This window comes from Chenopodium quinoa, unplaced genomic scaffold (assembly GCF_001683475.1).
Source record: "Chenopodium quinoa cultivar QQ74 unplaced genomic scaffold, ASM168347v1, whole genome shotgun sequence".
NCBI classification, from domain to species: domain Eukaryota; kingdom Viridiplantae; phylum Streptophyta; class Magnoliopsida; order Caryophyllales; family Amaranthaceae; genus Chenopodium; species Chenopodium quinoa.
The window spans coordinates 208,617-222,774 of NW_018743979.1; the positions used below are offsets into that span (position 1 = coordinate 208,617).

The 14,158-nt window shown below is 39.2% G+C and overlaps 3 protein-coding genes across 3 annotated transcripts; 1 reads left to right on the forward strand and 2 right to left on the reverse strand.

The window, feature by feature from the left end:
- Window positions 1-2,672: 2,672 nt before the first annotated feature.
- On the forward strand, window positions 2,673-4,411 carry LOC110689978 (ervatamin-B-like). The gene is made up of 2 exons (XM_021866791.1): window positions 2,673-3,255; window positions 3,670-4,411. Exons 1-2 carry the CDS (start codon window positions 2,799-2,801, stop codon window positions 4,251-4,253), a joined length of 1,041 nt encoding a protein of 346 aa, XP_021722483.1. The 5' UTR covers window positions 2,673-2,798; the 3' UTR covers window positions 4,254-4,411.
- A 180-nt stretch (window positions 4,412-4,591) lies between these two features.
- On the reverse strand, window positions 4,592-7,783 carry LOC110689979 (pentatricopeptide repeat-containing protein At1g06270-like). The gene is made up of 2 exons (XM_021866792.1): window positions 6,855-7,783; window positions 4,592-6,627 (listed from the first exon to the last, which is right to left on the reverse strand). The coding sequence occupies exon 2, from the start codon at window positions 6,397-6,399 to the stop codon at window positions 5,377-5,379; it is 1,023 nt and encodes a 340-aa protein (XP_021722484.1). The 5' UTR covers window positions 6,400-6,627; window positions 6,855-7,783; the 3' UTR covers window positions 4,592-5,376.
- Window positions 6,538-10,237, reverse strand: LOC110690052. Its single transcript, XM_021866880.1, has 6 exons — window positions 9,290-10,237; window positions 8,922-9,167; window positions 8,355-8,810; window positions 7,436-8,021; window positions 7,212-7,330; window positions 6,538-6,627 (listed from the first exon to the last, which is right to left on the reverse strand). The coding sequence occupies exons 1-6, from the start codon at window positions 10,235-10,237 to the stop codon at window positions 6,538-6,540; spliced, it is 2,445 nt and encodes an 814-aa protein (XP_021722572.1).
- Between the last annotated feature and the right edge of the window lie 3,921 nt (window positions 10,238-14,158).

Consider the following 14,158-nt stretch of genomic DNA (forward strand, 5'->3'; position numbering starts at 1 on the left):
TTTGGGACTTGGTTGCTTAAATTAGAATTGACTGACTTGTGAAATCTTTTGTCAATCTAAGTCATGGATCTTATTTATAGATCACATCTCTAAATAAGAGTCCATGTCAAGCTCAAACTCCTTGTCCTAGTCAAACTACTCTATCCCAACACTTCTTATGGTATGTCATGATCTCATGAGGCCCGTTAATGGGCTTCTTATTTTTTTGACCCAATAACTTTGTTATGTGACCTTGTAGGATCCATTATATTGGGCTTTGGACTATTTAACTAGCCCAAAGATCATTTGCCCTATCTAGCACCAGACAATGACGACCCTATAAAATGAACTAATTATCTCCATAATAGTGATCCTTGATATATCTAGTAATTGCACTTATCGAAGACATAATTCCTTCAGGCGTAACCTTCACGGGTCAAATGTTGCTTCCTATCGTTGTCCCTTTATTCGTGGTTGCCTTTTATGATCCGTGAACGGTTTACAAGTTCCTTACAAACTTGTTGGCGGCTCCCTACTTTCCTTGCTTGTCCCTAATTGTATATGTCAATTCTCACTTCCTATGAGTGCCAAGCATATTTACACTTGCTTAATGTAGGCGCACTTCGAACGACGCCTACATGTACACTTGAGGCTTGTTTTAGCCCTCGGGTAGGCCTAAAAATCCATTTCGACTCATATTTCTACCTCAATTATACTAATTCCGTGTGACATCCGAACTTCATGCGATCTCGTTCTCACATCAAGCGTGGGGCTAAATGTTTGGGCCAAATCCATTGTCTTAAGCCCAATGACCTAAAATTACAAAAATACCCCTCCATGATCCAGCCCAACACTAATCATTGCAAAGTACAGATTTACCCTTAATCTGTCCACTTAAGTACAAACTTCTGCCACCTAAAAGTTCAACTATAAATAGCTCTCCAATCATTAATGATGGTAACTTTTTTCTAATTCTCTCTCCTTCTCTCTACTTTCTCTCTCTAAAGTACTCTCTCTCTACTTTCTGTCACTAGAGAATTCCTTTCCTGACTTAAGCATCGCAGGAGCTTTCCCGGGTCGCACCCCTGAGGCAGCTAACCTTCCTTGTTTTGCAGGCCGAGCTCTCGGACGTGCAAGCGGAGCTCTCAGACATCCCTTTGCTAGGCGGAGTCGAAGAACACTTGAACAATCAGACAAGCTCCAGGACATCTTGATATACCTTACTACCCTAAGACTCCCAAGAACGTTCTTTTTCCATAAATAATAGCTATAGATACAAGAAATTTAAAACTAACTCTCCCTTTAAGTTGTTTGAATTATTATATTTTATAGGAAAATATCTTTACAATCAATTAATTACCAAAACGTTAACTCAAGATAATTTAAGGAAAAATTAAATCTAAAAAGAAGCACAAATTAGAATAATATTTTTTTAATGATTATAAAACATGACTTAATTAAGCCATTGTTTGTTGGGCTTGAGTGATCTCCCAAGGCAAACCTATTAGAAGTGCTATTAATTGGTAATGACGTTGATTTTGTGCTCTATGTAGTTAGATGATATAAAATTTCTTGTCCCTAACTTGTTGCTGCTACAAATTTTTTATTTCTTACTTATTTGCAATAATGGCTGTATGTACCCTTTCCTTTAAGTTGATTTGCAAAATTGTCATGAATCACCTTATTGTATCATGGAGTCTATTTATGATGCCAATGATGATGGATTTATTGAGAATGGTAGTTCATTAGAGGAAGGTTTTTTTGGCTGCCTATAGGGGTCAAGATGAAAAAATGTGGGACATAAGGGTGCAGTGAAGAAGGAAGAATCATTGGTTGTAGAGTCTGTGAATAAGAAATCATTAGTTTATGATCTTTTGGTTGAATATTCTTTCACTAACAAGCTTCGTTAATGAGGGTGAAGCTGTATGTAAAATTATTGATGTTGAGCCTATTCTACCATCTCCTATGTTCCATTTTCTTAGAGACTTGATCTTATTCCTTCATCCTTTATGTTAAATCCTCGTTACTTCAATTGGGTCAATTAATTAATCATCAAAACAATAAATTGTGGGTTTACCAATTTGGTGACAACTGTTTTTTTAAGCCTTTTTTCTTTTATATTCTTTATTTGATTTTGTTGTAATTATATATTTCGTGATTAAGTTATTTCTTTCTAGGGTTTGTTTGGGAATCAAGGGATATACTATGAATGGCAAAGGTTGGTTTAATGAGTCTTTGATTTCAAATTGATAGGTTTTTATGATATTGCTACCCGAGTAATTGTTTGGTTAAGCCTTACTACTTACCTACAATTAATAAACTTGATCATGGTAATAATTATATTGCATAACTTGTAAGACATGAGGTCTTGGCCTAATGGTTAAGATTGAGGGTTTGCATATAATATTGATTGAAAGCTTTAAAACACTCTCATAGTCCCATAGGCTTAGCAATTGCTCTAGAAAAATAACTGATAATTGTTGAAGATATTTTTATTGATCTTGAATTATAAACATGATGATTTGATATCCTTAGGTTATAATAGAAAATTTCAAAAAATGAATTATTGATTTATTTGACAAGGTGTGGCATATTAAAGACGTAAAGGGAAAGTTTAGGGGGTCACACAAACATGGTTTACAAGGATACTTGCCTTAATAGAACTTGTAAATGCAGAATACATGAAAGAAGAAATAAACACAACTTAAAACAGAACTCTGAGAATTCAAGCATATGTTACTGAACAATATCATTCTTCTATAAACTCATCTCTCCAAATACAATCTCCAAATACAATTTTGAAGTTGGAAATAAATCTGATGATGGCCTTTACCACTGTCTTCAAGACCACTTTTATTCTCCTCCTCGCCTGCACTTTGTGGATATTTTCTTATGCAGATTGTGGAGAAGTAGAACCACCAACTTATGAGTATGACCCGCGCATAATGGAGAAGAGGTACAGGAATTGGATGCAATCTCATGGAAAACAATACAAGGACAAAAATGAATGGGAGCTTCGCTTTGGAATTTATCAATCCAATCTTCAGTTTGTTGAATATATAAACTCTCAGAACCTCACCTTCAAGCTCACTGATAACAGCTTCGCAGATATGACAAATGAAGAGTTCAATTCCCTTTTCACAGGTCGATTGACAAACATAACACCAGAAAGGGATCCAGCCGCCATCAATAAAACTGACCGCCTTAGTTTGCCAACAGAGATTGACTGGAGAGACAGGCATGTAGTTACTCATGTCAAGGACCAGGGCGCATGTGGTATCCTCTCAACTTGTATCCCCTTGAAAGTGTGCTAAAATTGTATCCCCTTGAAAGTGTGCTAAAATTGTTCTTCCTTCAAAATAATAAAAAAATGTATATATTTTTTCACTTCCATACCTCAAACACAACTCGAGAAAAAAAAAGATGGAATAATTTTATCAGAAACTATTTCTCCATGGTTGGAAGCTCTATGCAAAAGCAATTAAAAGAAAATCAGTCAGAGAAGTATAGACTATAGAGTTACAAGTGAAATTGGGATACAAATTTTTCTTATATAAAATTATAAGTGAACAAGGAGCACATTTTTGCAAGTAAAAAACAAAATAAAAAGGGAACTTTTGTTATTTAATGCCATTTGTCTGCTAGAAAACATGTACTATATTGATCATAACATAACTTTGGCTTTCACAGGAAGCTGCTGGGCTTTTTCTGCAATTGCAGCAGTCGAAGGACTCCACAAAATAAAAACCGGGAAGTTGGTTTCATTGTCGGAGCAAGAACTAGTAGATTGTGACCGTGGAGAAAATTTAGGCTGCAGAGGAGGGTTCATGGAAGCAGCCTTTGATTATATAAAAAGAAATGGTGGTGTAGCCACTGAAACAGAGTACCCTTACACAGGAAGGGATGGCAGATGTAATGAACAAAAAGAAAAGCATCATGCTGTAAAAATAGAAGGTCATAGGACTGTACCTGTAGATGATGAAGAGACCCTGCAAGCCATAGTTGCCAATCAGCCTGTATCAGTTGCTATTGACGCTGGAGGCTATGAATTCCAGCTCTACGACAGTGGTATATTTGACGGCTTCTGTGGGACAAGTCTTAATCATGGCGTAACTGCTGTTGGATATGGAGAAGAGGAGGGCAACAAGTACTGGATAGTGAAGAATTCATGGGGTACTCATTGGGGGGAACAAGGATACATAAGGATGAAACGTGGTACATCAAGAAAATCAGGTCTGTGCGGCATAGCAATGCAAGCCAGTTATCCAATTTAATCTCTTTGATATGTTTCCGAAGTAGACATCTTATTGCATTAACCAATTAAATGTAAGTTAAAATATCCTTTATCATACTATCATAAAAGTTGAAACGTTGGTATAGGACCTTACCACACTTACCAGAAAGTTTAAAAGATGGTATACTATTACTAGCACATGTCCTACAACACATACAGATTGAAACTTCAACTATCCCTTATTTTAGCTGGCTACAACATTTGTTCTGTAAAATACTTGCAATTATCTGTCAGGAAGAGGAAAAACATCGCAAACAAGGCATATAAAGCAATTTATGTACTTGTTCGACTGCAGAAAAATGATTCAATGCTGTTCAAGGCAAGCTTTTGGTATATAATACACCAGACCATTAACAGTATTAATTACATTGCTCAATATCAGCCAATACAAACAGTCTGGTCACAAAAATCATCCAAGATATACATTAGTACATGGTTGGAATCAACTAGCATGACATACAAACTACTCATAGCCTATAATACTTTCTGGACCAATGAAGCAGATATCAACAGTGTTGTGTTATTGGACCTTTGAGATCTACAGTTGAAAACTCCATCAAATATTAAAGCACATTATAGGCAGTTTTCTGATATAGAGGCATGAAAATTGATAACATTATTAATGTGTTTTTACGTAGGAACAGGCAAAGATGTGCAATACAAAAAACAGTGCAAATACTCCGTAATTTCTTAAGAATTGAAATCATGGAAGGTAGAGCATATTGACAAGAAAAACATAATGAGGTTTGTTTTCAGAGGTTGTAGCTAGCAGAGGAATCACTTAAAAGCAAAGAGATGAGATAAGATATGATACATTTAATCAGAAAACTAATGCAGCAATTTTTCTCACCAAAATATAAATTTAATCTTTAGAAAGAAGCACTCAGTATAACAGAAAATTACAATATCATCAGAAAAATTCCTTGTATATAAATTTGTCCACTATGCAGCAAGACTGCAAGACGGGTTGAGAAAACATCTCAAGTTATAATTTACTTTGCATGAAGTATGCATACAGTACAGAGCACCTGAACAAAATTGATGCAGCGCGGACTATTCTTCATCACCCATCGTAGCCCTTTCTTCACTTTCATCAGATAAAGCTATGAGTTCAATTCTGCAAATCTGTGCCTAACTGCACAAGCAAGCTTCCACTCATCAACTCCAGCCAATTCTTCAACCACCTTTTGCCTGATCTTAATGTATGGTATGTAACCTTTCTCAGTCATTAGCATTGCCATCTTTCCTGCTAGAATGAACTCATTACACTCCAAGCAACCCTCAAGAAGAAGCTCAAAGCTCTCAAACCCAACATGGAACCCCTTCTTTACTAGGAACTCAATCACCTCAGCCGCTCTCCATATCTCCTTGTTAGCACGTAAAGCAGCCACTAACCGTACCAATATTCCTTGCCTTGGTGATAAGTTTAATTTTCCTACCATTTCCTTCATTAATGCCAATGCCTTGTCTGTCTTCCGGATTCCACATAATGCACCTATAATAGTACAGTAACTCTCAGCATCAGGAATACATGCTACCTCAACCATTCCCCTAAGCACCTCTATAGCCTCTTCTAACTGATCAACAGCACAAAGAGACTTAATGATGAAGTTAAAAGTTCCACAATCGGGGCAATACCCAATTGATTTCATAGCTAGAAAAATGCTGGGCACTGACTCAAATTGCTGCTGGTGATACATCCAAGCAGAAGACAGAGAAAGGTAAGTCTGAGGTACAGGGGTACACCCAGAACGAAGTGTACGTTGGAGGGCCGCTAGAGCAAGCGGAAAAGGGTGAGAGCTCTGAAGGGTGTAACTTAACAGATAGTGATATGTAGTTTTAAGGCAGGAATGAGGTTTAAAAGATATGAAAGACTGTAACATTTCATCAATTACTTGGGTTCTATGAATCAATGTGAATGAGGAAAGAAATGAAAAGGGGTTTTGTTTCTTGCAGGATTCTTCTGAGGTTTTCAAGATTTCAGGGATTTGTTCATATGTTTTGTTTGAAATTGCTATTTTTATTGATTCTTCAACTGGTTTATGGGAAATTCCTGAATACAAGGATGAAAATCTGAGGAAAGGGCCACAAAATTGTTGATGAATTCTGGATGATAAGAGAGCCATATTCCTAATATAAACTAATTAATTAACAAGAAGATTAAAAGGCTGAATGTTATTGCTAGTAAATCAAACTCAAAAATGACAAATTTTGGTAGTTTGGTCGTTTAGGCATATCGTCGAACACCTTGTACGCAAGATTAATTAAGGATGTTTAGGAATATATAAAGCAGATCCCACACCTGATATGCAACCACGATGATCAAATGTTTTGAAGCATATAAAAAAGATCACCTGCAAAACAAAGGAAAGTTAGAAGAAGCATTAAATAACAATGCAAAAATCACTGTTCGAAATTATTTAAGTGTTTATTTTTTCTTCGAATTTAGAACACAAAATCACAGCCAATAAAAATAAATTTTAAAATATGATTTTCAAAATATGGCATTAAAGAGCATCTCCAATGGTATGGAAAAGGGACCTGCTTGTAAATTAATTAAAATTATAAACATGTAGCTTACCATTGGATTGAATTGTTGAATGTTGCTTATATGAGCAGCCCTGCTCAAACAAGCTGCTTGTTTTTCTAAATTTAAGCATCTTCCACTTAGATCAGGACACACGGATAATATAATATATTCTTATCTTTTTTTTTTTTCTAGCAAGCTACAAGTGATTGCTGCTAACCATTGTAGTATATTGTAGCTTGAAAATATAGGAGCTTTATTTTTTATTTTTTTTTGTTTTATTTATTTATTTTTTTGACAATAGCAAACTAAACGGAAGAAGGTAAATAACTTAAGTAACACAAAAGCTACTTAAATTGGATCTGCACTCCTTTGCCAAGACATGAGCCTTTGGACTTGATCCCTGCTAACCTTCCAAACCATACAGTTTTGTAGTTGCTCCCCCTGTTGTCGAAGTTCTTGAATAGTCCAGTAGTACCTCATATCAGCACCTTGCGGATTCTGAATCAAATTCACCACCTCGCTTGAATCTGTATAAACCCAAATTCTCCTGAAGCCTTTACCAATCGCCCATCGAATCCCTCCTAGACATGCCATGAGCTATGTATATAGATTCGATCCTACTTTGCAAAAACCTCCCCCACCAGCTTCATAATCCTTACCCGGAAGAGCAAAAGCCCACCCAAAACCGGCATTCCCCGACTGTTTATGCCACGAACCATCACACATGATTGTGACTTCCCGATTATTGTCAAGATCGTTAGTTGGCTCTTCAGTTCTGCTTCCTATACTTGCTCTCTGGAAGCATGGCGGAGGTCCCCCAAAGGCCTCCATCTCCTGTATCACTCCCAAAATCCTCACATCCGGTTTCAAGAAAATAGATAAATCCTTGTTGCCCTTCTCCAAATATCGCATAAGAGCTGGGATATGGTCATTTTCATTCATGAAAACTCTTCCATCTCTAGCCATCCACAGACCCCATAACACACTTATAAAAGTGGTAACACGATCACTACCAATCCCATCCTCGCTATAAAACAGCAGGATATATCTCTGGTTCCATTGTCGCAACGAAGTAGACCTATCAATATCAGAGCTGATATGCAACGGACAATTAAGCCAAGCATACCTAGCCAGAGAGCATAAACGGAAAAGGTGTTGCAAATCCTCCACATTGTCCTCACAAACCCCACAACAACCATCTACAGGAATCCCCCTATGCTGCAAATTTGCTTTAATAGCTAAGCCATTTAAAATCAGCTTTCATAGGAACATGCTCCATTTTGGGGGAATCCTCAACTTCCAAATCAGCTTGAAAAAGGCATCCTCCCTCGTAACATTAGATATCTCCCTTTTCTGTTGACATAAGAACGCGTAGCCTGTCTTGACCGTATAGACCCTAGATTTATGACCTTGCCAATACAAAAAATCTTCCTTGTTTGTAGCAGGAATCTCCATTTCTAGAATCTGTCTTGCTGAGTCCCATTCGAACTTTTACCTAACTACCCCAGCATCCCATCCTCTTTCATGGGAAGAGATCATTAAGTCTCTTACCTTCCCCGACCATACTCCACTAAGCACCTGATTAGACTTAAGGACAGACACCTCACCATTCATCCATCTCATACTAGCATATTTAACCTTTTCACCATTCCCAATTTTCCATGCAAAGCCAGACACCAACTTATTTGCCACACTATGGAATCCCCTTCTTCCCCATGAAGCGTTAACCCTTATTGCGGTCGAGGTTCTTCCATCACACATTGTGCATGCATGCACCAGAGAAAAAGAGCGAGCTATCAGAAGTTGAGGATTACAATGCATCCTAGCCACTTTCCTGAAGAGAAGAGCATCATTAAGGTTTTCCATTGCCCGAATACCAAGCCCTCCCATTCCCTTCGGGAGGTGTAAGGTGTCCTTCCCAATCCAATGCATACCCTTCTCTCCATTCCTGGCCCCAAAAAACCTTGCAATGAGAGAGTCAATTTTATTAACTATTGACCCTGGAAGCTTGAAACATTTCATAACATGAGTTGAAATGCTTATTAAAACCGAGTTGATCAAAACTAGCTTTGTTGATTGAGAAATCCTCATTGTACCTCAATTCATAATCCTCTACACCACTTTGTCCACTAAAAACGGGAAAGAGTCCTTTTTTCGTCGAGCGAGATCAATAGGACCACCTAGATGGAGCCCCAAATTCTGAACCTGGCCAAACTTTAGAATCCTTTTAAACTCCTCTACTTTGTGCACTGGCACCATTTTACTGAATTTCACAAAAGATTTTCCAATGTTTAAACGCTGCCCTAAGATATCACCAAACCTGTCAATAATATTCATTAGGTTTTGACATGACTCCTCTGTAACCTACAAAAAAATCATAACATCGTCAGCAAAAATATATGTGAAATAGCAGGCGATCTCCGGGTGACTTTGAGGCCCTTAATTTGCCCTAGATTTTCCCCCATCGTCAACATCCTTGATAACACATCCATGCAGAATAAGAACATGTAAGGAGACAGCGGATCTCCCTGCCTTAAGCCACAGCTAGGCTTGAATAACTCTGAAACCTGCCCATTTACCAAAGTTCTGTACGACACCGTCGAAACACATTGAGAGATCCAATGCACCCACTTTGGCGGGAATCCATAAGCCTGTAAGGCCTTTAGTAGAAAGAGCCAGTTAACTCTATCATATGCCTTTGACATATCTATCTTGATAGCCGCTTTATAAGAGTCCCCTTTATTAGTATTGATCAAGTAAAGCAACTCGTGACTTAGAAGAATATTATCCTCCATGTACCTTCCCGGGACAAAAGCATGCTGTGAATCCGAAATGAGGTTTTGAAGGAGACCCTTCATTCTGTTTACCATGCACTTGGCTATGCATTTATAGACCGTGTTGCATAAACTAATCGGCCTAAAGTGAGCCGCCACCTCCGGAACTTCCACTTTGGGAATCATGACTAGTATTGAGGAATTAAATTCCTTTAACAAGTAACCATTGTTAAAAAAGGATTGGACTTCCGTAACCACTGTTGCCCCCACTTTCTCCCAATGTTGCTGAAAAATTTCTGCTATAAAACCGTCTGGCCCCGGGGACTTCGACCTATGGATGGAGAACATCGCCTTTCTTATCTCCTGGCCCGTGAAGGGCTTAATTAGCCGTAATTTCTCCGTTTCCTCAATCCGGGGAATATCAAGCTCCCGAAAGGCCAAATCAATTCTTTCACCGATCCCATCTGGATCATCAATAACTGGATGAAACACCTCCATCAAAGAGGCCTTAATGAGTGATTGAACTTCCTTCTGACCTGTTATCCACTCATCGTTATTATCTCGAAGGGTAAGGATTTCCCTCCTTTTCTGCCTTTGTTTGACCCTATTGAACATCATGGAAGACGGCATATCACCACACTTTATCCATTTCTCTTTCATCCTTTGTTGTCAGTAAGTAAAACCTAGCGTGGATGTATCCAAAGTCTCATTCACCATAGCCACAAAATCCGAACCTTGTTAAACCGTGCTAATATTAGCACTATGAGACGCCAGAACCAGAGAATTTACTCTCCAATATACACCCCACATTTTCTTATTATGTAAGCACCAACCCTGCAATTTGTTTCTCAACCATTTCGACCGCTGCACTAAGCGGAACATATGCGATCCCTCACACGGCATATCAAAAGCTTCCTCAATCATAAGAACCACTTCTGGCAAAGATAGACACCCTGTTTCTATTTGATAGGGTCTATTCGATTGAGTAGTCGTAGTTGTTGTATCATACAAGATAGCGGCATGGTCCGAAGCCATGATTGGCTCATGAACAACTCTACCCTCCGGAAAATCATGAAACCATTCCGAAGTTGCATATGCCCTATCCAATCTTTCCATAATTAGTTGATCCCCTTGCCGTTTATTTGACCATGTATATCTGGGCCCTGAAAAAGGTACCTCCCAAATCCCATTTTGCAAAAGCCAATCTACAAAATCATCCAAACCCTTTATCCGTAGAGACCCCCCAAGTTTATCACTTAAACTCGCCATACAAAAATAAAACATGCCTACTACTTCCATTAGCTTCAACGAGCTTACAAAAGATAACGTTTTGAGAGGAAACAATACAAGAAACATCCCCTTGATACCACCCAAACAAGGCTAATCCACCCTTACTACCATTCGAGTCCACCCCACGAGAAAAAATTGGGGAGAACTTAGCTACAAGACTACTAACATTACTAAAAGACATCTTAGTTTCCGACAAAAAAATAAAAGTAGGCACCTTACTAGTAATCAACCACACTAAATAGGGATAAGTAGGGGTTAGTGGGTCATTTAGCCCCCTACAATTCCACGAGATGAATTTCATAAATCCATCGGGGGCTGATCCGGTGCAGCCGCCTCACCATCATTAATCTCCATTGAATCAGCAAGTATCTGTTGAACCTCGAAGTCAAACTCATCCAAATCTAAAAATATTCTTGAAGTTACTTCATCACCACTCTTTTGTTTCTTTGTTGGGCCCGAAGAAGAAGAAGAACTAGTAGTAGCCCGTTTCTTTCCCACACGCCTAGTAAGAGAAGCACTCGGACTCACACCCCACAACCGAGCCGTGTCGACGTCCGATAACGCCTTTGATCTGAACTCAAAAGCATTGTTCTTATCTCGATGCCAAATGCTAAAGCCTCCCTTCTCAGCCCATCTATTAAGAATTTTCAATCTCTTCTTCTCAGCCCAGCCCAAATCATAAGAGGTTGCACGCACATTATCCTCATCACACGATCTAAGTGGAGTGTCTTCCACCGTTCTCTGCCTTTTTATTCCCCAATTATTCATGTCAGATTGTAGCCGATTTATTAACTCATCAATCCCTGTTTGCGAAGGGAGATCAAACTCGGTTAAAGGGAGATTAATGAACTCACTCCCAAAAGAATTTGGGCAATCAGGAACATAACGAGCCCTAGCTCCCTGATATGGTCTCCCAACTCGGGAGGTAGTTAGAGATAGCACAAAACGCCTCCCTGCTTCAACAAAGTTTAGATGGTTAGCATCCAAATAATCATCAAAAGCTTGATTATTTACCATAGGCAGAGGCTCTGGTAGCATTAGGGCGTTGTCCCCCCTGTATTTTTGCCGCCGTTTTCCGCCGAGATTCCTTGCTCTGTAATATCTTGCAACAAACCCGATCTTTGACCACCCTGAGTTTCTGAATTTCCAGCCCAAATATTGATACCAAGAGCCTGGAACAAAGTACGCGGTGTTGCTTCTCCTTCTTCCCTTTCTGCCGCCGCCGCCGACAATTCCCCCACCTCAAAATTCGAGGATCCAAATCTGGGTTGTGACGGTGGGTTAAAATTTTCAAGAGGAAAATAGTACGAGCTGATTGGACCCCTTCGAAAAGCGCCATAAGGTCGGAAACCTTATCTCGTTGGAGTTTGGTTAAGTTGGTTTAAAGAAGGGACTTGGTTATGGTTTGTGTTTGGAGATGGGTAAATTTGGTTACTGTTTGTGTTTGGAGATGGGTTCGAACCCTGTCCTAATTGAAGAGGTGAAGCCGGTGTGTTTAAATTTGGCATTGTGTAAGCAGCATAGGGGTCTTGGTGAAGCCCCAATCTCCTTCCAGGGGACAACCGCAGCGCTGCACCACCAATCCTCGATTCCCTAGCGTTCCCATCTTCCACCTCACTTCCACTCGAGCTATCTGAGCCCGAGAAATACACCGTGTCGTTGCTGTAATCCGAGTTAAACTCGAAGTCCGACGCTTCTTGAAACTGCTGTTGCTCTACCAAAGGCAAATCCTCTGGCTCCTCCATCCTTGTTAAATTGACAGCCATGTTTCTGTACCTATAAATGTCAGGCAATCCTTGCACATAATTAGTATAATAGGGATAATCTAAGGGTCCATGTAATACCCTTAGACCATCCCTTTCCACTTCCTCAAGACGTCGAGCTAAACTCCTTGTTGCTACATCAATTCTAAATCGACAATTAGTTGAGTTATGACCCACACAACCACATCTCTTACAAAAACAGAAGACACCCTCATACCTGAAATATACCCAGATAACACGCCCATCTGAGAGTGGAATGTAGCAGCCCGGAATGAGCGGCAGCAACACAACAATCATCAACCTTGCCCGGAGTTCAGCTCTTTCCGGGAGTCTGCCATTTGTTATTGGTTCTAATTGATCCTAATAACCCAAATGACAAAAGATTCGTCTTGCCCAAGCTTCAGTTAAAAACTGAAAAGGTAGGCCATATACACGAACCCATATTCTGGAAGTTGAAAAGTTAATTTGTTGGGGAATGAAGTTGACATCATAACGCCTTAAATTAATAAGGCGGCCTTCAAAAGTTGTCGTATATTGTCTCACGAGTCCGTCCAAATCATTTGGATCGAGACACTCAAATATAAAAAAATTTCCAGTACGATGAACCCGCACATGTGCCCTAGACTTCCATCTTTGATTGATGATGTGATGCACGTAAGTAACAGGGGGTGGGTTGGGACCAATGAAAACTCCAATAGCACATCTATTGAAGTTAATAATACCTAGAGCATTAAAGTTTTGAGGAGGAGTAACAAGAAACCCCATTATGTGAGGTCTAGATTGATTTCCATTAGGAGGAGGGTTATTATTCTCCATAAGTTAGAGAATAATTAGTGAAGATGAAGACAGAAGCAAGAAGAAAACAAAAGACAAAGAGAAGAAGTGAAGAGAAGTTGTAAGATAATGGAGTTATTACTCGATTTAAATAGCCAAGGTAATTGTCAGAGCATGAATCAAACCAAATGCATGGGGAACAAGTGTCTAAACATAAATGCTCCAACGGTTTCTTGCAAGAGTTAAGAAGAAATTGAGTTTGCTGGCCTCAAGGTAAATGAAACGCACACCCCTTAATCCTATTGGCCAAATTAAAAGCTTCTAGAAAGGGAAGGGATTTTATGGAAAAGATTTTGTAAAACCGAGTAGGAATTAGGCATAGCATGCATTGGAATCTTGGAAGATCAAAAGGCAATCTCCTTGTGAAAGTGACAGAAGCAAGAACTTAGGATATATTGAGTAGAAAACCAAGAACTAGGGTTAGGGTTTGAGAAAACCAAGAACTCCAAAGGGCAGGGGCGGAGCTAGAAGGGGACGAGTGGGGACACTTGTCCCCCCATTTTCAAAAAAAAAAATTAAAAAAAAAAATTTAAAAAAAAAACAAAAAAACGCAATTACAGAGTGCTCTGTGCGACATTTGCAGCCAAACCCTAAGTCTTTCAATTTTTAATTTCTCTCTCTTCGATTCGCCCTCACCTCGCCAGAGTCGCCTGACGCTGTCCACCGTTCTCCGGCAGTTCGCAGCAGTGAGGCC

Bases quoted from the DNA above. Each gene is read 5' to 3' on its own strand.
- LOC110689978 (XM_021866791.1), top strand. From the start codon at position 2,799: ATGATGGCCTTTACCACTGTCTTCAAGACCACTTTTATTCTCCTCCTC. The intron at 3,256-3,669 runs GTATCCTCTCAA...TGGCTTTCACAG, and splicing joins CAAGGACCAGGGCGCATGTG to GAAGCTGCTGGGCTTTTTCT.
- LOC110689979 (XM_021866792.1), bottom strand. From the start codon at position 6,399: ATGGCTCTCTTATCATCCAGAATTCATCAACAATTTTGTGGCCCTTTC.
- LOC110690052 (XM_021866880.1), bottom strand. From the start codon at position 10,237: ATGAAAGAGAAATGGATAAAGTGTGGTGATATGCCGTCTTCCATGATG. The intron at 9,168-9,289 runs GTGTTATCAAGG...ATTTTTTTGTAG, and splicing joins TGTTCTTATTCTGCATGGAT to GTTACAGAGGAGTCATGTCA. The intron at 8,022-8,354 runs GTAAGAGACTTA...GCAAATTTGCAG, and splicing joins GTGGAGTATGGTCGGGGAAG to CATAGGGGGATTCCTGTAGA.